Below are 24,444 nucleotides of genomic sequence, written 5' to 3'. Positions count from 1 at the left end.
CTTCCATAAAGATTATAGCTAAGAAAACCCTGTGGAGCAGTTCCCGGAACACATGGGGTTGCTGTGAGTCGGAATCAGCTTGGCAGCAACAGGTTTTGGTTTGGGGTATATATTTCAAGGCATATTATCATGCAGGTTTTGATGTTGCTAAGTATAAAAACCAAAATCCTGTTGCTGTCGAGTCAATTCTGACTCATAATGACTCATAATGTCTATAGGATAAATTTTATAAGGAGAGATTGGCTTTTTGAGAGTCCTGGATCACTATAGTGCTTTATTTACTTGGTCTTGTCCATCAATTTTAGTGTTCTTTTAGAATGTGTTTGCTGTCTGCTACAATAATCACCGCTCTGAATATCGTCTCTCTACTATATTTTTATAAGCTGCAAAATTTGCTAGCTTTTGCCATTCGGGAGAGGTTAATGGAGTTTGTGTGCATGACCTGGAGAGTAGAGTTTTTTTATCTGTATAGGTTGTGAAGCATTTTTATATACAACATTTCAGTAGATTTTCTCAAGTTTTAAGGCAGCTTGAGCAGATGGAAAAAATAGTATCCTTATTTAAAAGATGTTAGTCTGAGGCTACTTATATGATTAGCTATATGCATTTTATTCTAGTGAAGGTTTTTCCAGCAAGGAGATGCCACGTTCTTTGTTGTAAGTTTTCACATATTCTCAGTTCTGCATGTAGACATTATTTTTCTCAATATACTACACACTGCCTAAAGCATTCATTCTGTCATCTATAATTGGTTTAATCATTCTTATATTGACAAACTTTTTTTTTAATAAAATACTTATAAGGAAGGTATCTTACCATCTACGTAATTGCCTTGCTAATGCGATCTTAAGTAGATTTTATTAAATTATAGAATCTTAGAAAGAAACCATATAGGTTGTTTAACCTAACTTCCTTATTTTATGTATAAGGAGTGTGAACCTTGCCTAGGGACTGAGTTCTAAGTGACAGGCTGGGACTTGAATTTAGATAATATAACACAAATTCCAATGCCTTTTCTGCTATACTGACGTGTCTTTTGGATCCGTGGTGGTACAGTGGTCAGTAGATCAGCTGCTAACCAAAAACCACTCCTTGGAAACCCTGTGGCTCAGTTCTACTCTGTCCTATAGGGTTGCTGTGAATTGAAATCAACTCAACAGCATCAGGTTTCGTTTTCTGGTTTTGTCATGTCTTTTAATGCATACTATGTTAACAAAATTTGGCTTTCTTACTCTAAAGCCAAAGCTGCTTATCATGGCCTATTGGTAGAAGTCCCATCCAGTAGATCTTGATAACATGCATGCACATGTCTGTCACATTTTATGAATAATAGGGCTGTGCTGTACGGCCAGCTAATACAACAGGTAATCATAAATTTATACACATACGTGTGTATATGCATATATATAAATATATGTGTGTGTATATACACCCGTAACCTGTTGCCATCAAGTTGTTCCGATTCATAGGGATCCTAGAGGACAGAGTAGAACTGCCCCATAGGTTTCCAAGACTGTAATCTGAAGCAGACTGCCACATCTTTCTCCTGCAGACTAGCTGGTGAGTTCGAACTGCCTGCCTTTCTGTTAGCAGCCAAGTGCTTAACCACTGCCCCACCAGGGCTCCTGTGTATGTACACACATAAATAAATGTGTATTTGTTTTAAATAATGACTGTTTAAAAAAGATTTTTCTTTTTATTGAAGTTGTTTATAACTGCTTCCCAATCAATGCTATTTTCTCTTTTTCATGCTTTATACTGATAACAATTTTCTTTTTCATTAAAAACATTTTTAAGATGTTTGATAACTTGTAGGAATTAATTTTAAGACTTGTATTTTAATATATGGTAGTGTTCTGGTTATTAGGTTTTAAGTTTCTGTGTAAAAAAACAGGAGAGGATTAAGTTCTTAGATATAGTGAATAAGTAAGTCGTATACTGTTATTATGTTAGCCACTCTTACCTGGCATATGCTTGGCAAGTAGTAGGTGCACAAGTAGGCTTTCAATATGTACTTGTTGAATGGTGAATTATATTTTTCCGTGTGTTGAACTGATTTTTCTTAATAATTTTTACAAGACTTAACAAGTAGATGCTGAAATATACTTTTACACAAATAAAATATGATGCCTTTTGTTTTTTTTAATCATTTCCATTTTTATTTTCTTTTACTATAATGATTTTTTTTTTTTTATATAATGATTAATCTCTCACTGGAATAAAGTAACTCTGAATGTGGATATAGTATTCCTGAAACCAAATATTTTTACTAGTATACTACCTAGTTTAAAATTTTTTTGTGAATGTCATTAAGAATTTTCTATGGGAGAACAGAATATATATTCAAAGATTAGCAATATCTGTGCCAACACTCCATTCAGTGGCTGTGGCAGTGTTTTGATAAAGCCCTCGCCTTCTCTGTGGAACAGATCGTTATGAGTCGGAATCACCTCTACGCCAGTGGGTTTTTTTTTTTTTTTTTTTTTATGGACCAGAGTAGAGTCAAAAAAATAAAAACAGACCTGTGTATGCATGAAAATTTTAGTACATGACGAAGTGGCGGGGGGAATGATCATTTTAGGAAATGATGTAGGGACAATTAGCTATATTTTTTAGCTTTTTTTAATATTGTGGTACAAATATATCTAACAAAACATTTGCCATTTCAACGTCTTTTACGTGTGCAATTCAGTAACTTAATTACTTTGATTATGTTGTATAGCCATCACCACTGTTCATTTCCAGATTTTTCCATCACCCTTAACGGATACTCAATGCTCCCTGGGATTAGCTATTCATTTGAGAAACTAAAATAGTTATATCCCTACTGATGAATTTTTAAATAATTGTTTGCAATTTAAAGGAATACATGAAAATTATAACTAAGCTTCATAGATGATACAGCACACTGTGTCATTTTGACCGTCACGATGAGGCATTCTTAATGAACCTGATGAATTCCATCTAGCAACTTCCTCAACTTTCTGGATTGTTAATGGCATTAGCTAAAGGTTCCAGGTAAAGGTTGCTCTCCCTGAATAACTTGTCTCCTTACCTGGTATCGGAGAAGGACAAATCAGGCAAATCTTAGTTTTGCTTTTGTAGTGCCTGCTGCTTAACTGCCCCCATACAGGCCGCTGCCTCCAACAGTGATGACAAATAAGTCAAATAAGTAAAAATAGGGTGGTGGAGTACTGAGAAGACTAGAGAACAAAACAGTTGTTCTGTCACCGTATATGGTTGCATTCTCACCAATGCACTATTTTGGTTCTCTCAATTAGTTTTCTGCGAACTCACTAAAAGCCCTGAAACATACATGGAGTCATAATTGTACCCTTTTCATGATTATTAAAAATTAAATATTCTAATTTTTATTTGTACTACTTCTAAAGGAAAACGTTTTTCTATTTGTGTTGGATAAAATAATTTTAGCAAATATACCAATATTCCACAGAATACATGGGGAAGATATTATAGGTTCAGATGTCATTTGTAGAAAATTAAAAACCAAACCCGTTGCTATTGAGTCAGTTCTGACTCATAGCGACCCTATAGGGCAGAGTAGAACTGCCCCATAGGGTTTCCAAGGAGTGGCTGGTGGTTTTGAACTGCTGACCTTTTGGTTAGGAGCCATAGCTCTTAACCACTGCACCACCAGGGATCTGTAGAAAATTACAGGTATGGAATTAAATTAAGGTTTGATAATTGCCTAGAAAACAGAATAATGAATTGGTAGAATTATGTAGTTTTTGATAATTGTAGTAATAAAATTTGCTATATCCAGGTATGTGATATATATTTTTTAATTTTTAATTGAGTAAAAGCTGTAACTACCTCTTCCTTATTTAATATATTGTACCCATGAGGGTCAGAGTATCTCAATTTGCTGGTCCAATGAATCTTAATTTAAGTATTATATATATAAAATATTAAGGAATTCACAGATACAGTTTACGTAGTAAGCAGGTGATCTTATCCTTAAAGCATTATAATTTTTATTCACTCAGGTCAATCTTGGGAAGCTACTTAATCAATCTTGAATCCTGTTTCTTAATGCCTTGGAGATTAATAATACATATTATTTACCTTAAAATAAATTTGAATTTTATTTATTCAGTGATTTAAAATAGAGATAGCAAGGGTCACATAAACCAGAGACTCCATCAGCCTGAAACCAGAAGGACTAGATGGTTCTCAGCTACCACCTGTGACTGCCCTGACAGCAACACAACAGAGAGTCCCCAACAGAGCAGGAGAAAAGCGTGGAGCAGAACTCAAATTCACAAAAAAGACCAGACTTAGTGGTCTGACTAAGTCTGGAGGAACCCTCGAAGTCATGGCCCCGGATGCTCTGTTAACCCATAACTGGACTGTTCCCAAAGCCAGCTCTTCAGACCTTTGTCTGAACTGTACTGTAAAACATAAAATAATACTCGTGAGGAGTGTGCTTCTTAGTTTAGGCAGATACTTGAGACCAGGTGGGTGGTTTCTGTGCAGAGGTGGGATGAGAAGGCAGAAGGAGACAGAAGCTGGTTGGATGGACATGGGAAACCCAGGATAGAAAGGGGGGGGGGGTGTGCTGTCACATTGTAGGAACTGCAACCAGTGTCACGTAGCAATATGTGTGTAAATTTTTATATGGGAAATTAACTTGAACTATAGACTTTTACCTAAAGCACAATAGAAAAATAAATAAACAAAAATAAAATAGAGGCAGCCTATGAATTAAGAGAATATGGCAAATTGATTTGGTTAAAATAGCTAAAAGACAACCAGATATTTTCAACAATATCAGTTTGATTACCCCTGAATCATGAACCTTCCATACTAAGCATGGGCTTTTGACCACTTATATAACTCTAAGTCTTATACCCATCTTAATTGATAATTGTGCTATTCAAAATGAAACAAGACATTTTTTACAAGAACTGACAACTTAAACTTGTCTAAGAAGCTAAGAAAGAACATAAAATTTGAGATTTGACCATCTGTGCTGTAGAAATTATTTATTAAATTCTTTTCTGTTTTAGAAAATGGAAGCGTCCAAGTTGGAGAATTGTTACCTTGCAAGATTTGTGGAAGAACGTTCTTTCCAGTAGCATTAGTGAGTAGAGTACTTCTGTACCTTATTGCTGTTGGGATTTGCTAGATGAGTTAATGCTTAATGCTTCAGGACCACTTTCAAGGGAAGAACATGCGGGGAAGAATTTGAAGAGATTCTGAATAGTACTCTCTGCTTCAGGATACCAGTCCCATCCACTCTCTGTATCCAGATTGGTTGTTTTCCTTTATAGTTTGATCTTTCTTTACAACTCTTTAAAGTACATCAGGGGAAATCAGAGAGGGAATAGATGAGACAAGATTGGTAAAATTTGATCATTGTCGAAGCAGGGTGATGACTAAGTGGAATTTCTTTATACTTCTCTCTCAGCTCTTAAGTATGGTTGAAAAATACCAAACTAAACTTTTTTTTAAATATAAAAGTGAACCTAGAATATATTATGCATTGCTTATTGCGTTTTAGATACTTAAATATGTACAATAGAAGCACTTTTAACTGATCTTGATTTAAGATATACAAAAAGCTAAAAAAGGAATAATAAAAAATAATACCTATGTACTGTAAACATTTTATGTTAACATCAAGCTTATTAATATTTTGATGTAAGGTGAATAGTATTTCTTTTAACATGAATCTGTTGATGAGGTATCTGCCACAATGCATTTTGTATCTTCCTACTACTTCCAGTTTGTTTCGCTAACACAAAGTAAGGAAATAATGATCTCTGAGCGTCCTTATCGCTGCAGATTCTTTTTAAATACAGCTTTTAAAAAAATCCTTTCAAAATGTCTCCACATAATTCAGGGATTTTTTTTTCTTATCAATTCATTATTTTTTAAAACATTTTCAAATATTCTTAAGTTTTAAAAAAAAAACTTTTTTTTGCCCGAATTTATTTATTTAATATCTAATTACATAATGTAATCACTGCAGCTGCAACTTGTGTAATCACTCGTGGGAACAAACACCACTGACTCTTGACACATACAACTCACTTTCTGGGGACAGAGGTACACGAGTCTTCCAGTAAATAGTAGCCTATTAGCCCCATTTTTTTTTCCTTTTTAATAATTAAGAGATTGATTTTATTCTAATAGCTCTAATTACAGTCTTGTTTGTTGAAATGAAAACTGAAAACAAGTATACAAAACATTTAATTACTAATTGTGTTTTAAAAGCAGTAAGAAGTTCCATGACACCAAAAATAACCAGTTCCGAGTTTTGTTTTGTTTTGTCTTTTTCCTCCCAAGATAAAGTTTAACAGCTCCAGCTTCTTCAGTGCTTATTGAAATACTAAGGAAAAGTGCGTTTAGTACACATTTAGTGGACTGATTTCATCAGTCACCATGTTTTATATAAGGTATGGAGAATGTTATGTATCCAGAAAGTTAAGTGGAGGTTAAGAGAGCTTCCATTGCAATGTCCTTATATGAATAAATAAATGATTGAATTAATCAGTTGACAGCTATCTTAAAAAAAAAAAAAACCTATAGGAGTTGATAGCCTAAGGGACTATACTGGATAAATCCTGCACTGGATAGCCCAAGAAAAATCCTAGATGAAGAAAGGTAAAATGATTGAGTTCCAAAAGCGAGGAAAAGATAATTGTGGGGGAAGGACACAAATCTGAACATTTTGCCTAGTATTTTGTTATATTAACTTTATATATTATATAAATTTTATTTATTAACTGCTACTGTGTTAACTGGGACCCTGGTGATGCAGTAGCTAAGAGCTTGGCTGCTAACCAAAAGATCGGCAGTTTGAATCCACCAGCCTCTCCTTGGAAACACTATGGGGCAGTTCTACTGTCCTACGGGGTCGCTATGAGTTGGAATTGACTTGATAGCAACAGGTTTGGGTTTTTTTTTTTTTTTTTCTGGGGACTGTAAACTTTAGTAATCTTAACTACTACTGTGTTCTTTATAATCCTAATACTTATGCATTCCTTTCCATTTGCATCCTTTTTATAGTATCTACGTCTAAGTTTTTAGTCATGAAGAGAATGTTTCTTTTCCAATCAAATAGCTTTAAATTGTTTATATTATTTATTTTTAGAAGCGAGAAAACTAGAAGGACATTAAATAACAAAATTTTGAAAGAGTATCTACAGTTTCCTGTTATGAGAGACATCGCATGCATTTTATATATATTTTAAAATTTTAATTTTAGTTAAGGCAAGAAGTGGGTATGAATTGTAATGCCAAGAAATGTGAAAAGTTTATTATTCAAATACAGAAATTTACCTACTGGATAAACATGATTTGCTACAACCCCATCTTTCCTTGCCACAATATGGCTTCTGAAGACTTTCTTTCCAGGCTCAAAAGGTAGTTTGGAGAAGGGAACTACAACAGTGGACATCAAAAGCAAAACAGCAATCACATCTTCAGAGGAAACGTAGGTCTGTATTTGAACTGTGGCAAATAGAGCCACCGAGGGTACTCTAAAGTGTCAAGGTATTTCAGAAAAGCTAGCTCATTATTTTGTGGAGATCAATTTTTAGTTTTATTAATATTTGGTAAAAGCTTGTTTCTTTTCTAAGATCATGGTGTGAAAAAGAGAAGGAGGAAAGTTCTACAAATTAGTTAGGCTGTATGACTTTTATGTGCATAGTAGCTTTTCTTACCTGAAAAGTACTTGGCTTATAGTAGTCCTGAAGGAAATAGTTGTTGAAAGAATTGTATATTCTTTTGTTAAGTAAAATATTGCTGACTTTTCTTATTATTTATTTATTTATTTTTAACCTTAAAGTTTTTAAGCTGGTCTTGGATGACAATGTAAATAAAGTTCTATAGTTTTCCCTTTTATAGAAAAGAAAATGATACGTTGTATTTCTTCATCTTAACAGAAAAAACATGGACCCATTTGCCAGAAAACTGCCACTAAAAAACGGAAGACTTTCGATTCAAGCAGACAAAGAGCTGAAGGAACTGATATTCCGACAGTAAAACCTCTTAAGCCTAGGGTAATTATATAGCTTTTGGACAATGTGAACCTTGCTGCTATATATGCTGAAAAAAAAAGAAAAACACCTTGTATTTGGTGTTATACTAAGTTTGAAGAATAAAAAAAGACGATCCATGTCATATTTTAAGTTTAGAAATTGCCAGAAGCTTGCTTATTTTAAACTTTTGCAAAAGGGAGGCTAAGCTATTGTCTCAAGCTCCAGAAATGACAGCGAGCTGTTTATAGCGTTGGAGAGTCAATTGCTTAGCTGTAAGCAGGAAATAATTAAAACAAAAAGTCTTCATATGTTCTTTGTACATTATTGTTATTCACTTTAAATATAACTTGAATACAACTTTTGAACAATAGGCACGTGCTACATAATGCCTGTTCAGGCAACATCTGGCCGCGTATATGGCCATGGTCCCATAAGGTTATATGTAATGAACCTTTCTGTGTATAAAAAAACACTTCCAGATACAATACAGTGATAATAATAATGTTTTGATATGTGTCACAAAGTAGCTCCTGTTTTTTTATTACGAGCTATCGTATGTACCTCAAATTTTTAATATAATAGGCTTTATGGGGGTTGGTTCGAAAGTATGGGCTGCATATAAGCAGAATGTTCGTAACTCGAGGACTACCTGCGTATAATAGTGTTCACACAACATCAAAATTACATAACATCCTATTTACAGAAAATATCATGATGCATGACTGTATTACTGCCTCTTAGCATAGCCGTCTCTTATGGCTTACGATCATTCACTCACATTTCACAAATCTGTCTATAATCCTACCCACATTAATTGCCATACCCCACATAGTCATTTTTTTAGTCCTTTCCTTGATTACCATTGATTTTGTATGTAGTCTTACATATGTATATATTTAGTTAAAACAGCAGATTTGGAGGCTTCTTTATTAATATTAAGGCTATTCCCTCACTTGTTTGAGTACACTGTCTATATATATCATTTAAAGCTCAATTTCTCATATATTAGGGTTATGATGAACCTTGGTTTCTAAATGTTCTCAAAATGAGATACAGTTCATTTTCTTAAAATAAAATCTGTCAACCTTAACCTCAAAATCTGCTGGAAAGTTAATTTATAATTGAATTTTTAAACATATATCTGCTTTGAAATTCAAAAGATGAGAAAGATCATTAAGAAAACGTGTGGCACATATATGTCTGTGAAAATCTTGGCCCATATTGCATTTGTAACTTTTTATACCATTATTTTATTTTCTTTATATTTTGTTGAATGGACTTTTGATTTTACTTCTTAAGAGAGAAGGAACCGGAGAAACTAATGTATATAACATGTTAATTTTAGTATAAGTGCGAGTTCAAAGAAAATTCCATTTTTATTTAAAAATTTAAATATATTTCCACTCAATTCCCATTTTATGTAGTATCATCCTTATATAAAGAATTTAAACTATTCACAGACATCTTAGTATAATAGATACTAATTTTCTTGATTGGTTATTAACAGTATTTGTGATTTTTTATTATTCCTTTTGCAGAAAAGTTTTATCAGTTTCTCAGTTATCCACGTATTAAAGATTGAATTGTGTCCCCCAAAAATGTGTGTCAACTTGGTGAGGCTATGATTGCCATTGTGTGGTTATCCTCCATTTTGTGATCTGATGTAATTATCCTATGTGTTTTAAATCCTAACCTCTATGATGTTAATGAGGCAGGCTTAGAGGCAGTTATTTTAATGAAGCAGGATACAATCTGTAGGATTAGGTTGTATTTTGAGTCAATCTCTTTTGAGATATAAAAGAGAGATACAAGCAGAGAGAAAGGGACCTCATTACCAACAAGAAAAAAGTGCTGGGAAGAGAGGGCTGCCTTTGTACCTGGGGTCCCTGCACTGAGAAACTTCTAGACCCAGGGAGAAGACTGATGACAAGGACCCTCCCTCAGAGTCAACAGAGAAAGCTTTCCCCTAGAGCTAGCACCCTAAATTCAGACTTCTAGCCTCCTAGACTGTGAAAAAATAAATTTGTTTGTTAAAGCCATGCTCTTGTGGTATTTCTGTTATAGCAGCACTAGATAACTAAGACACCATGTATAGCTATATCATCAGCTTATTTTCCTTTCTTGGAACCAGAGCAATGACGCTCCTGTGATAATCTTTCTTTAATATCTCCTGTGGTATTTTATATTTCTAAGAATAAACCACCTAAGAAATACTTTGACATAGTTTTAGAGAGTTACTTCAGTGAAATGGTTGAAGTGAAGCACCTGATTTTAAACAAGATTCTGAAACATAACTCAGGTTTCAATGGCAATAACTTCTTCCAGTAGTACAGGAAGAACATTTCCCTATGGAGGCATTAATCTTATTGATAAATCATTTGATAATAGAAAAACCAAATATTCATCTTTGGTTTTCAGTCTGTGAATATTTAAAGGTAGGATAGCAAAGGTAAAAAAAAAAAAAAAACAATATTTGAAGTTTTCCTTAGTAACCTGCCAGATACATGATTATATTAGCTTTAATTAGCTTAAAAACCAGAACCAAACCTGTTACAGTCGAGTCGATTCTGACTCATAGCGACTCTTTAGGACAGAGTAGAACTGCCCCACAGAGCTTCCGAGGAGCGCCTGGTGGATTCGAACTGCCGGCCTTTTGGTTAGCAGCTGTAGTTCTTAATTAGCTTAGGTAGATAAACTAACCAAATCTCAGGAGGCAGTATAGCATTGTGGATATGAAAACTGGCTCGAGTCTCCTGCCTGGATTTAACCCTGGCTCTGCTGCTCATTATGATATGCCGGGCAGGTTACTTACTCTATTTGTGCTTCTATTTATCTGTAAAATGGAGATAGTGATAATATCTGTCTCATGAAATTATTGCAGAGATTACATAAGATTATTCATATAAACTATTTAGAACAGTACCTGGCACATGGTAATTTCTCAAAAAAAAATTAGTTATCCTATTTCTTTTTTTGTAAGGGCTGAACTGTATACTTAAAAAATTAATCTTCAAAAAATTCACAGTAAAAATTGCATGCTTTATATTAAGTGGCTTAGTACCTTGCTACTCAAACTGTGGTCGATGGAGTATTAACGTTAGTACTGCTCGGGAACTTGTTAGAAATGTGGAATCTCAGGTCTCACACAGAGCTACTGAATTAGAATCTGCATTTTAACAGTATCTCTTGATGATTCATACACACACTAAAGTTTGAGAAACAATGTCTTAGGAGATTGAACATTGTTCTCAGTATCCTTACTTGTCTCAGTGAAATCCTACAAAATCATAAGCAGAATGGGGGAAAAGCAAGTATGAACTTCATTTTGGAGGAAATAATGACATGTAGTGGTACATTGGTTAAGAGCTACGGCTGCTAATCAGAAGATTGGGAGTTTGAATCCACCAGTCACTCCTTAGAAATCCTGTGGGGAAGTTCTACTCTGTCCTCTAGGGTTGCCGTGAGTTGGAATTGACTTGATGGCAATGTGGTTGTGGTTTTTTGTTTGTTTAATGACATGTATAATCCATGCAAAATATGTGTAAGGTCTCCCCGGAGCAGGAGCAATTGAGCTCTGGGGGACGCTATGCAGATGTGCAGGAAGTTAATGGGTGGGGGGTGGGGCCTAGGGTGGCAGATTCCCAGAATGCCAACAAAAAAACTTTTTAAAACTAAGAGTTTTTACCCTTAAGTAAAAAAAAAAAAAAAAAAAAAAAAAAATTTTATAAAAGTTATATCCCTGTTTACTACAGCCAGTCCAGGAACTGGGATGAGCCAGGAACTAGGATGAACCAAGCTGAAATTGGACAAAAGCCAGGTGGGAGGAAGTGGGGAAAGGAGGCCACATTATTTCTTTTACAGATAGCATTTTTTTTTTTTTTAATTTTTATTGTACTTTAAGTGAAAGTTTACAAATCAAATCAGCCTCTCATACAAAAACATATATACACCTTGCTATTTACTCCTAGTTGCTTTCCTCCTAATGAGACAGCACACTCCTTTTCACCACTCTCTATTTCCGTGTCCATTCAGCCAGCTTCTGACCCCTCTGCCCCCTCTTCTCCACTCCAGACAGGAGCTGCCCACATAGTCTCATGTGTCTACTTGATCCAAGAAGCTCACTCCTCACCAGTATCATTTTCTATCCTATAGTCCAGTCGAATACCTGTGTGAAGAGTTGGCTTTGGGAATGGTTCCTGTCTTGTGCTAACAGAAGGTCGGGGGACCATGACCTCAGATAGCATATTTTTGGGAAGAAGGATCTTAGTACTTAAATCAGAAACCTAAGGAATGAGCAAGGAGTAAGCTTGGAGATCATAGCCTCTACATCTCCCCAAATATTTGGTCTTTGAATCAGTAACATGCGACATATGTTCTTGGAAAATGCTGCTTAAGTACCTTGTATTAATCTCAATTTTTATTGTATTCTCAATGTTTTTTCCTCTAGACTAGGCCTGTAACAATATAATGATTAAGTGGAAAGGCTGTCAGAACAAAAGGAAGATAGTTATTTAGCTAACATTTTTTAATGGCAGAGGGGTTCTGTGCCACCTGTTATAACCAAAGAGACTTCCTATCCTCTACTTTGCTCTTTTACTAAGTTCTCAAACCCAGTTTCCAATTAAACCCTTTTTTGGGAAACAGTTGTTGCAGTAATTTTTCTGTCAATTATTGCCAAAATGTTTTAGTTTGTTTGCATTACTGCTAATGCCGTTTATAACCAATCAGTACAATAAAATGATTTTACTTCAGTAAAAAAAAAATAAAACAACTCTTTTAATGATAAAAATGAAATAACAGCACATAATATAAAATACCTAGGAATAAACCTTATGAGAAATATGCAAGACTTCTACAAAGAGTACTTTAAAAAACTACTAAATGACACAAATGAGCACGCCCTCAAATGGAAAAATATCACATTTTCTTAGATAGGTAAACTCAGCATCATAAAGACTTTAATTTCTCTAAATTATTTATGAATGGGATGTTTAATTTTTCCAGTTTAAATACAGATTTTTTTTTGATTCTAAAGTTTATATGAAAAAATATACAAACAAGAATAACCAGAAAAAGATTGAAAAAGAAGCAGAATAAAGTAAGGCTGCCCTCTCAGATATTAAAATATACTTAAAGTCTTGATATTTAAAAGACTAGTTCTGACACAAGGATAGAACAGTGAAACGAGAAAGCTCAGGAATAGACTCAAATACAAAAGGGAATTTAGTATATGATAAAGTTACTATTTCAAATCAATGGGGGAAAAATTCAATAAATGATGGGACAGCTGCATAGCCATGTTAAAAAACAAAAAGTAAAACTGAATTCATATGTCACATCATACACCAGGATGAATTTAATAAAAGATTTTAATTAAAAAAAAATGGAAACATGGAAATTCTTGGAGGAAGCGTGGGAGAATTCCATTTTACCTTGGTATGAGGTAGGGACTGGCTGACTGTGACTGCAAATTCAGAGGCCATAAAAGAAAAGATCAGTAAGTTAAACAACATTTAAGAAAGAATTCTGCATTTCAGAAGACCCATAAGCAAGGTCAAAAGACAAAGAGGTGAGTAAAGGGACTACTCTCCTCTAAAGAGTTATTAGAAGTCAGTACAAGAAAGACCAATAACCCAACAAAAAAGTTGACCAGGAATATACAGTTAACAGAAAAAGAAATACAAATGGCTCTTAAACCTATGAGAAGATGCTCCAGAACACTCATTATAAGAAAAAAAGCCAGTCAAAACCAGAGAGAGAGAACTATTGTTCATCTCTCCAATCACTGAAAAACCCAAAAGCTTGATAACATACTGTATTGGAAAGACTATGGAAAACAGGGAAATACACTCTTAAGCTGGTCATAAATTGATATAATACCTACAGAAGGCAATTTAGCAGTATCACAGTTACGGAGCCTTGGTAGTGCAGTGGTTAAGAGCTGCTTGAATCCACCAGCCACTCCTTGGACACCTTATGGGACAGTTCTAATCTGTCCTATAGGGTCCCTATGAGTCAGAATGGACTCTACAGCAATGGGTTATCACAGTTATTGAGCCCTGGTGGTGCCGTGGTTAAGAGCTCGGCAGCTAACCAAAAGGTTGGCATCAGCCACTCCTTGGAAAGCCTGTGGGGCAGTTCTGTCCTATAGGGTGGCTGTGAGTTGGAATCAGTTTGATGGCAACAAATTATCACAATTACAATTACATATGCTCCTTTTTTTTTTTTTTTTAAATAATATTGTATTTTCAGTGAAAAGTTTATACAGCAAATCAGGTTACCATTTGACGATTTCTGTACAAATTGTTCAGTGGTATATTTTTCACAGTGTGTCAACATTCTCTTTAATTGCATTCTGGTTGTTCTGTTTCCAGTGCTCTAAATTTCTCTGCCCTCTTATCTTTTCATCTTTGCTTTAGAGTAATTGCTGACCTTTTGGTCTCATATAGATGTTTTTTTAATGCAGCACCGTATTCACGGGTAATACCCTTTATTTTGAGTGGTCATTTGTTATTTCACTAAAAGGTGACTTCAGGGGATAGTTTTGGGTCAAGGTTTAAAGACTATCTCAGGGTGAGAGTCTCAGGGAGTCCTCTAATCTCGACTGGTCCAGTAAGTCTGGATTTTTTAAGAATTTGAGTTCTATTCTGTTTTTCTCCTGTTCTGTCAGGTTCCATGCTTTGTGGCCCTGATCAGAATGGTCAGTAGTGGTAGCCAGGCACCAACTAGTTCTTCCGATTTCAGGGTAGATGAGGCTGTGGCTTGTGTAGGCTATTAGCCCGGTGGACTAGTTTCTTTGAGTCTGATTTCCTTCTTTCTCCTGTGCTCCTGATGAGTAGCATATGCTCTTTCACATAGCAATCCTACTTTTCTACCTTTTTACCTACACATGTGCAGAAGGTCATATGTATATGGTTATTTATTACATTACAGCAAAAAAATTAGAACCAATCCTTCATCAAGGTACTGATTAAACAAATTATGATACATTCATTCATATGTAGAAAATTATGCAGCTATAAGGAGGAAGAAGCACTCTGTGCTGATGTGGAAAGTTCTCCAAGATGTATAGCTTGAATAATTTAAGGTATGTGCATAGTATCTATCTTTTATAAAAAGAGAGGCAAAATATAAGAATATACTATTATGTATTTTCATGATACTGGAAGGATGCACAATAAAACTAATAAAATGATTATCTTGAGGAATGTTCACAATAGACTTTAAAAAATTTTTTAAATTTTTTATTTTATTGTGTTTTTGATGAAGATAGGTTTACACAGCAGTTTAGGTTTCCATTCAACAATTTCTTCACAAGTTGCTTAGTGACATTGGTTACATTCTTTGGGATGTGTGAACATTGTCATTATTTCTCTTCTGGTTGTTACATTTCCATTAATCCAGTTTCCGTGCTCCTTTACATTCTCATCTTTGTTTGAAAGTAATTGTTGACTGTGTGGTCTCATACAGATGATTTTTTAAAGGAGCACAGTACTTAATGGGTGATATTCATTATTTTATGAGCCAATTTGTTATTTAGTTGAATGTTGACTTCAGGGGCTAGTTTCGGTTCTAGGTTTGAAGAGTATCTCAGGGCAATAGTCTCAGGGAGTCCTTTAGTCTCAAGCAGTCCAGTAGGTCTGGTTGTTTTGCTTTTGTAGGAATTTGAAGTTCTCTTCCACATATTTCTCCCATTCCATCGGAGTGCATCTGCTGTGGTATATACTCTTTAAAATTGCCTCAGGTGTTCTGTCTTGTTAGTTTAAATCATATTCACTCTATGATTAGATGAAAAACAATGATCAGATTGCTTTACTATATCTGTGGTAATATTTCTGTACTACTTTCATTTCATTCAGCAGCAAGTGAACACCAACCGACCTGCCCCAGGTGCTGTACTGAGTGCTTAGTATATAACAGTGAACAAATGAGACATGAACTGTGTCCTCACTTAGGACAAATACATCAAAAATCTTCTTCAATGTATATTATTTCTTTTTTTTCTCCCAGAGGAGACAGGGAGGAAATTATAAAACAACCATATTCTATCACTTTGCCATACTCAGCAAAGTGAATAGTACCAAGCAATGAAAGAAAACAGTAGGTTGAGAAAAGAAATGTCAATATAATCAACTCACTGACTAATTTTTTTTTAGATTAATAAGCATTGAAAGCAAATTTTTATAGTGTCTGGTTTTAGAAGCAGTGTGTATCCATAAGGAGGTATCCTCATTTCCTGTATAATATTCTCTTTTATGAACTTTTATTGCATTATTTATGCATATTGGCAGAAGGTGTTCAATGAATGGTGGAAAGTGGCAAGATTTGAACTTCAGGTTTTTATTAGTCAGTATTCAGTGAACAGATTGAGGGAAAAAAAAGTGAAGAGAATGGGACTTCCTGTAAGCTTTATAAAACATACTAAAATGATGTGTTGCTTATGGGAGGCCTATAAATAACTATAGAGTGCTTCTCTGCTCATCTGTGAATAGAAAGCCCAGTTAAGAACATAATACCATATAACTTTGACTAGGCTCGGCTACTAACTGAAAGATCGGCAGTTCAAATCCACCAGCTGCTCCACAGGAGAAAGATGTGGCAGTCTGCTTCCATAAAGATTACAGCCTTGGAAACCCTATGAGGCAGTTCCACTCTGTCCCATAGGGCCACTATGAGTCAGATGGACTTGATGGCAATGGGTTTATATATCCAGCAACAAAAGAGATATGGTGAAAATCTTGACCTAATTGACTTGATGAGTAGCTAAAATAACATAGTATGTGCTTTGTATGTTATGTTGATTTATAAATTTAAAAATTTGCTGTGGTTTAGAAAGTTTCATTTTACAGTTCTAAATTTGGGAAGAGGATCACTTCAGGACTCCTAATAAATGAACATTTAAAGTAATTGGCATTAACTCTAGTTTTATTTCAGTTTATTAAAAAACATTTTGATTATTTATTTATAGCCAGAACCACCAAAGAAGCCATCTAATTGGAGAAGAAAACATGAAGAATTCATTGCCACTATAAGAGCAGCTAAAGGACTCGATCAAGCACTTAAAGAGGGTGGCAAACTTCCACCTCCTCCTCCACCTTCTTATGATCCTGGTACATAAAATACTTGTTGATAGAAAGGCTCATGTGGAGAGAAAATATGGGTAGAATTTTTATAAAATTTAAGTTATTAAGTTTAATTTATGGTAGTAGAACCTGATGAAGTATAATCTTTAAATGCTTTAGTATAAAATAATAGTGATAATCCAGGTCTCTAGGCTTATAGAGGCACTTCAGCCTTGAAAATAGAAATGCGTTATATTTTTACCAAAATAAACTTACGTTTAAATTATTTGAAGCGTTATACACCCATTCCTCACTTACTGACTGTCTCATATGATGTTTTGCATTTATGACAATAGTAAAAAATTTACTATCTGACTATCTTGTGCATTAGCGATGTGTGTCTGGCAGTAACAGATGCCAAGGTGCGGGATGAGAATAATGCTGGCTGTGATGGCTAAGGTTATGTTTCAACTTGGCTGGGCCCTGATTCTCAGTGGTTTGACAGTTATGTAATGATGTAATTTGACAGTTACATAATAACGTAATCATACATTTTGTGATCTGATGTGGTCAACCTCCATTTTCACATAATGCTCATTTTTGCATAATGACATGGTCTTTGGAACCTAACCACATTGATAGTGAGGAGTGGGTATGATATTTTTTAAATTATTGTGTTGAGTATTAAATGTTAATATTTCGAGAACTATTTTAATCATGCTCACTGTGGATTGAAAGGTAGATTCAATAGGGTTCAGTTTCTTGCTTCTTTGGTATCTTCTCATCTGGGAAGGAAAAAATCATAATCTATTTTGCTTCCAAAGTATAAAATTCATGTGTTAAAACTACTGTATACACTAAAAAAAATTTTTTTTTTTTTTTTGTATACACTAATATATCTAAATCATGCCTTAAATTCAGGTGTTGTATTTCCTTCATTGGGTGGGTAAAAGTTGCTTGGTTCATTGTTATCAAAAGCAAAGCAAGATTTTGGCAACCTTGTATGACTTATTGAAATATTGAAAGACTTACAGTAGCACATTGATGCTCTGACATTAGTTACTGGAGCAGACTAAAGAGGTTGTAACAAGTTAACCACGTTAAAATTGTGCTAGGACTCTAGATTGGGGTTTATTTTCTAGCAAAGAGAAAGCTTTTTTAAAAAATCTATATATAATCCTTTTTTGAAATTTTATTCTAGAGCAGATATTGAAAAACTTTTCCTATAAAGGGCCAAGTAGTAAATATTTTAGGCTCTGCTGGCCATGAAGTCTCTGTTGCAACTACTCGGCTCTGCCACTGTTGTACAAAATCACCTATAGATCATATGTGAATAAATGGGCATAGCTGTATTCTAGTAAAGCTTTATTCACAAAACAGACTAGATTTGTTGCTTTGTAGTTTGCCTATTAACTTTTCTGGAGTATTAGTGATTAACTTTAATTCTGTGAGTGTTTCTGGATAGTCTCTTCTAATTTTACCTTAATTTCCTGCCTGAAGTTGAGTTCTCTCTTTGCTGTCTCTCTCTCACTCTCCATAGCTGCATCTCGCACGTCTACAAAGTGTCAGGGCAGAGTACCAGTTTTTCAGAATGCTCTGGGCTTTGGAAAGTTTTTGATCTCTTAGGTCTGAAAAAACAGCTTCTAAGGAGTAGGTTCTAGATTTACTGCCTTAGTAAGCAGAGCAAACTTCTGAGTTTTGGGTGAGTGTAAACTATAAAGGGAAAGCTCCCTATCAAAAAGCAGACCTTTTGAAATATATTGAGAATTTTGACACTGCTGAATTTTTATATTCTGTGTCTATTCTCGCTGTCTCATGTATATCCAGTACCTCACCTAATTAACATCTTTTGCAATGCTACAAAATTTAAATCTGGGATAATTTTGTGTTTTAATTTTCAAAGATGATTTTTAGTATACTTTGCACATCATGCCTTTTGGGAGAATATTTTATCTTGGAAACATTTGCTATTTCTTGAATTTGAATTAATTGTGTTAACAAGGTATATTTTTTATCACTTCTTACATCTGTTTAGACATCTAAGAAAATAAAAATGTATGAAGTTTATTAAAGTTATCTTCTTGACAGTTTTCCTCTAATTGAAATAAGAAGTTTTAATATATAAGCCCTTATTTTAAAATGTATTTTCAATGTAATGTGTTATTTTAACCATAAATTGCCCTACTTAACTAGTGTACTATATATACATGATGAAAACGTGGCTCTAAAGCAGCAAAAAAGACGTTTTTGCTCTACTTGCTCATTCTTTGGGGTCTCCATGAGTTGGAATTGACTTGAGGGCAGCTAGTTTTGTTTGTTTATTCATTCGGTTGTACTCGTTCTTTTTTTTTTTTTTTTAAAGTCATATACCAGTACACTTTTGTCCTTAAAAGTCTTTACTAAGTATAGATTAGTCAACCAGGGTGATTATAAGGAAAAGGAAGGTTTTGCTTATCAGATTTTCTTGGTTATGTTGTATATCTTGAATTACTGTCCATACACATTTGTGATTCTTCATCTTATTTCAAATATTATGTTATTAATCTATTTCTGTTTTTAGATTATATTCAATGTCCATATTGTCAGAGGAGGTTCAATGAAAATGCAGCTGATAGACATATAAATTTCTGCAAAGAACAGGCAGCACGAATAAGTAATAAAGGAAAATTTTCTACTGATACCAAAGGAAAACCAGCCTCTCGGGCACAGGTGAAATGCTCAATTTTAAAAATTTCTACAAGTAAATGAGGAAAGGATTCTTGGAAGTTCATAAATTTTTGTTTTTGCTTTACAGGACATTTAACTACAGTTTTCTGACCTGCTAAAATTTATATATTACTTTTCAGGGATTTCGAAAGAAATTAGGATAGCCAATTGAGAAAAAATTATTCAAATTAATTAATTTGAAATGGACTTGAGTTAGCAGCGACTTGAAAATATACCAACTTAAAGAGATAGGAGGAGAAAAGTAAAAAAAAAAAAACAAAAAGAAAGGTAAAAGCTGACTCAGATTAAGAGGAAACCAGGTGGGTTAGAAGGATTAGAAAAATGGTACTAAAAATCCATGTTTGAAAATCATGTATTAAATGTTTCCATGCTATATATGAGTAATATATATAACGGAAGTGCCTGGATCAAATCCTAAAGCTATTTTTGAACCTTTAGGTGAACAGCATTTCATGTATATAAGCCTTTCTTTCCTTACAGTATGTTATGGACTCTGTGCAATGGTCAGCTACATGATCATTGTCAAGATCAAATGAAATGATGTATGTCAAAGCACTTAGTAAACCATAGGCTATTTAAGGATTTTGTTACATTGAATTAATTTTTGTACTAATATTCTTTTTCATTAAGCACATTGTTACACAAAAACATCGATAATGTCAGACTTTCAAGCAAATTTCAATTTTCACAAACTCTTAATTTGTAAACAATTTTTTTGAGTGCTGAAATGTAGCAGATGGTAAGCAATACAGTCTATTTCTATTATTTATGAATAAAATGTTGGATTAGAACACATCCTTACAATTGGAGCCTCCTTGAGAAGATTCTATTATTGACCTTAAAAAAAAAAATAATGTTGGAAATAGAGCATATCATTATTATCATCATGTTTGTGGAGAAAGAGCAGGGAAGAAAACTCATTTTGAAAAATTCCCAAAGCAGATGTCAAAATAACTGATTCCTTTTATTTAAATAGATAAGAATAAAAAGTCAGTGCCAAAACCCGTTGCCATTGAGTCGATTCTGACTCACAGCGACCCTATAGGACAGAGTAGAAATGCCCCATAGGGTTTCTAAGGAGGCTATGGTTAGCAGCCAAATGCTTAACCACTGTGCCACCAGGGTTCCAAAATAGCTAATAAAAGACCAAAAACACCCCACTGCTGTTGAGTTGCTTCTAACTCATAGTGACTTTATAGGACAGAATAGAACTGCTCCATAGAGTTTCCAAGGAATGCCTAGAGGATTCAAACTGTCGACCTTTTGGTTAGTAGCCATAGGTCTTAACCATTATGCAACCAGGGTTTCCATAGTGAGAAGGAAATATGGTAGAATCTACATATTCCAATGACTTGGTGCCAAATGATTGGTAAATATAAACCCAGCTAGTTGAGAGTTCTCATCATAATGGTAGTGGTTCTGATCTAAGGCCATTAACATAACTTAATTCAGTCTAGCTCTGTATTTTCTCCTTTCTCTTCATATACAAAGAAATATTGAAATCTGCTTTTCAAAGTATACATACACATACACACAAATCCCTATTAAGCTTTTGTTGGAAATTGCCTCGAATCAGTTGGTATTTGAGTTGGCATCTCAAGGTCTCCCCATTTATTCAGGTCTTCTCTAATACCTTCTGATAAATTGTGTAATTTTCTAAGTAGGCATTCACACCTTTTATTATATGTATTCCTAACTACTTCATATTTTTATGCTATTATGAATGCCAGCTTTTATTTTTTAATTTTTTATTAGCTTATAAAAATACAATTGACTTCTATTATTGATTTTGTATCCAGTTAAGCTGTTGAATTCTCTTTTCCTGCAATTTATCTGTAGATATTTCTAAATTACATTTTCGTTGATTGCTTTGAAATCAAAGATAACACTTTCTGTGATTTTAGACTTTTGAAATGTGTTAAGATCTTTATGGCTTATAATCCATTTTTTAAATGGTTAGAAAGTGCATTTTATAATTGTTACATGCACTAACCTGTAGATGTCCATCAGATTAAGTTTGCTAATGGCTGTTATTCAAATCTTTTGTATCCTTTCTATTTTTTTTTTAATTTGCTTGTTCTATCAGTTAGTGAGAGGTATATTAATGTATCCCACTGAGATAGAAGATTTGTCGATTTTTTCTTGTAGTTCTATCAATTTTTGCTTTATAGTTGTAAGGTTATGACTAGGTACTTTCAAATTTAAAATTGGTACATCTTCCTGATATAATGAACCTCTCATTAAATAACAGCTGTCCTTGTCTCTAGAATACTCGTTACCTAAAACTCTCATTTGATCCCGTGTTGAGATGCTTACATACTTTAGATTTCAGATATTTATCTCTTAAACAGAATAGTTATTTGGATATTGTGCTTTCTTTTTAAATTTATTTTGATAATCTTTTTATATTTTCTTGATTCACATTTAACATAAGTACTGATGTATTTGATGGACATCCATTATCTGATTTTATACTAAAAATAATAATAATAATTTTTTTATTATTTTTTTATTTGTCTTTGCTATTCTGCTTAATTTTCTCTCTCTTTTTTTGGATCGATTATTTTTTTATCATTTTTTTTTTCTATGCTAATACATAAGTTTTTTCTATCTTTCTACTCTTGGGTTTTTCCCTGGAAATTATAATACATGTACTTTACTTATCTAAGTTTAAATTTAATTTGTACCTTTAACTATATCAGACAAGGTATGAATCTTAACTCTCCTCCTGACATGTTCTATTGTATTTTTTAATTTTATCCTTTTAAAAATATTTCCTTCCTCCCTCTCCTCCTCCCCTCCCCCCCCTCCTCCCCTTCCTTCACTCCTTCCTATCTTTTTCTTTCTTTAGGTCTTTCTGCACTTTTTTCCAGCTATTCTCAGACCTCGCTTTCCATTTACTAGTTCTCTCTTCAGCTATTTCCAATGTGCTTCTAAACTTGTATCTTGAGTTTTAAATCAACTTTTTGAGGTATACTTTGTGTACAATAAATTGTACCTATTTAGAGTGCATTTTGATACCAGTTACTGGGGAAATGTGTTAAAGACTTCAACTATGCTAGTGAATTTTTTTATATTTCTTTTCAGTTTTGTCAGTTTTTACATCAAGTATTTATAAGTCGTTATATATGCCCCATTTATTGACCCTTTTTTTCTTTATGAAGTCTCTCTTTTTGTATATAATATTTCTTGTGTTGAAGTCTATTTCATCTGATAACAATATAACCATTCCAGCTAAGAGTGTGTGCTTATTTCCTATTGCATTGTTTAGCTTAAATTTGTTTTTGTGTTTTTAGTGCATCATCTATAAACAGCCTATAATTGTTTTGTGCATGTGTGTGTGTGGGTTGTTTTTGCTTTTTTAGTCCAGTGAGACAGACTCAACCTTTTAAAGTGTTCAGGAATTTGTATTTAATGTAATTATCGATATGGTTGTGTTTAGGTCTGTCATGTTGCCATCTTTTTTTTTCATTTCTTTGATTCCTCCATTCCTTTTTTGCCTCAAGATGTTTTATTTTCTCTGTTGGCTTTCTAGCTATAAGTCTTTGCTTTTTTTTTTTTTTTAACAGTTGCTCTAGGTATAAGAAGTTACATCTTTAACTTATCTCAATCTATGGATATTTCCATTTACTTTTTTCTATCATAGCGCTATTGTTTTATATATATATATGTATATATATATAAAATTGTAGACATTATAAGACCGTCAATACAGTATTTTTTCTTTCAAAATCATCTTTTAAAGAAATTAGAAGAAAATAAATATATATGTATTTATGCATATATACACACATTCATACATAGATATGTAAATACTTTTCATTTTGTATTTACTAATATATTTCTCATTTTCAGAGCTTTTCATTCCTTCTTGTAAATCTAGGCTGCCAAGTTTTGTCATTTCCCCGAAAACTTTAGTTTTCAGCCTGAAAAACTTTTTTAGCCCTTTAATAGTGCAGATCTGGCAATGAATTCTGTTATTGGTTATCTGAAAATGCTGCTATTTGGCCTTCATTTCTCTGCTGAGATTCCCAACCTTTTCTTTCTCTGATACCATGTTTCCCTTAATCCAGTACATATATTCCTTTCCTTCATTGAATATATTTGTAATAATAGCTGCTTTGAAGTTCTTAACTGCTAAATCTGACTCCTATGCCAACTTGACTGTCGTTTTTGCTGAATATGAACATTTTTCATGTTTCTTTGCAAGTGAGCTTTGTTTGAAAACTAGACATGGTAGATAATATATCAGATCTGGATTCTGTTTTGTTTCTCTGTGAAGTGTGATTTTTTTTTTGTCTGCCCCCCACCCCCCCCCCCCAAAAAAGTAGCAGTTAACCCTGTATTATATAGTTGCAAGTTTTCCAGAAGAATTGATTTGGATAGTTTCCAGTCTCTTAAAATATTTACCTTAAATCCTGTTTTTGAAATTTTTATCTGCAGGAAAATTATACAGTCACTTCATTCTTCTGCCATCAAGTTTGTAATTTGTTATTTAATTTCTTATGCTTGGCTTTTTTTTCTAATTTTTTGTTATTTTTTATAGTTTCTAATACCATGTTAATATTTTCAAAGTTGTCTTTTAGTTCTTTAAAAGTAGTAAGCATAATTGTTTCATAATATGTGTCTGATTTGTAGTACAGGTG

At 33.7% G+C, this 24,444-nt stretch overlaps 1 protein-coding gene across 2 annotated transcripts in view; it reads left to right on the top strand.

Moving 5' to 3' along the window:
- ZC2HC1A (zinc finger C2HC-type containing 1A) overlaps positions 1 to 24,444 on the top strand; it is a 71,154-nt gene that overhangs the window by 6,391 nt on the left and 40,319 nt on the right. For both annotated transcript variants that reach the window (XM_049854464.1, XM_049854463.1), the window contains exons 2-5: positions 5,031 to 5,104; positions 7,914 to 8,030; positions 16,978 to 17,119; positions 19,632 to 19,780. In XM_049854464.1, coding sequence (XP_049710421.1) covers positions 5,031 to 5,104; positions 7,914 to 8,030; positions 16,978 to 17,119; positions 19,632 to 19,780 — 482 coding nt within the window. The remainder of the gene's footprint in view (positions 1 to 5,030; positions 5,105 to 7,913; positions 8,031 to 16,977; positions 17,120 to 19,631; positions 19,781 to 24,444) is intronic.

This window comes from Elephas maximus, chromosome 15, assembly GCF_024166365.1.
Source record: "Elephas maximus indicus isolate mEleMax1 chromosome 15, mEleMax1 primary haplotype, whole genome shotgun sequence".
Classification (NCBI taxonomy): domain Eukaryota; kingdom Metazoa; phylum Chordata; class Mammalia; order Proboscidea; family Elephantidae; genus Elephas; species Elephas maximus.
Note: the sequence above shows the minus strand (reverse complement) of the source record. Positions and strands in the feature narration are given on the sequence as shown.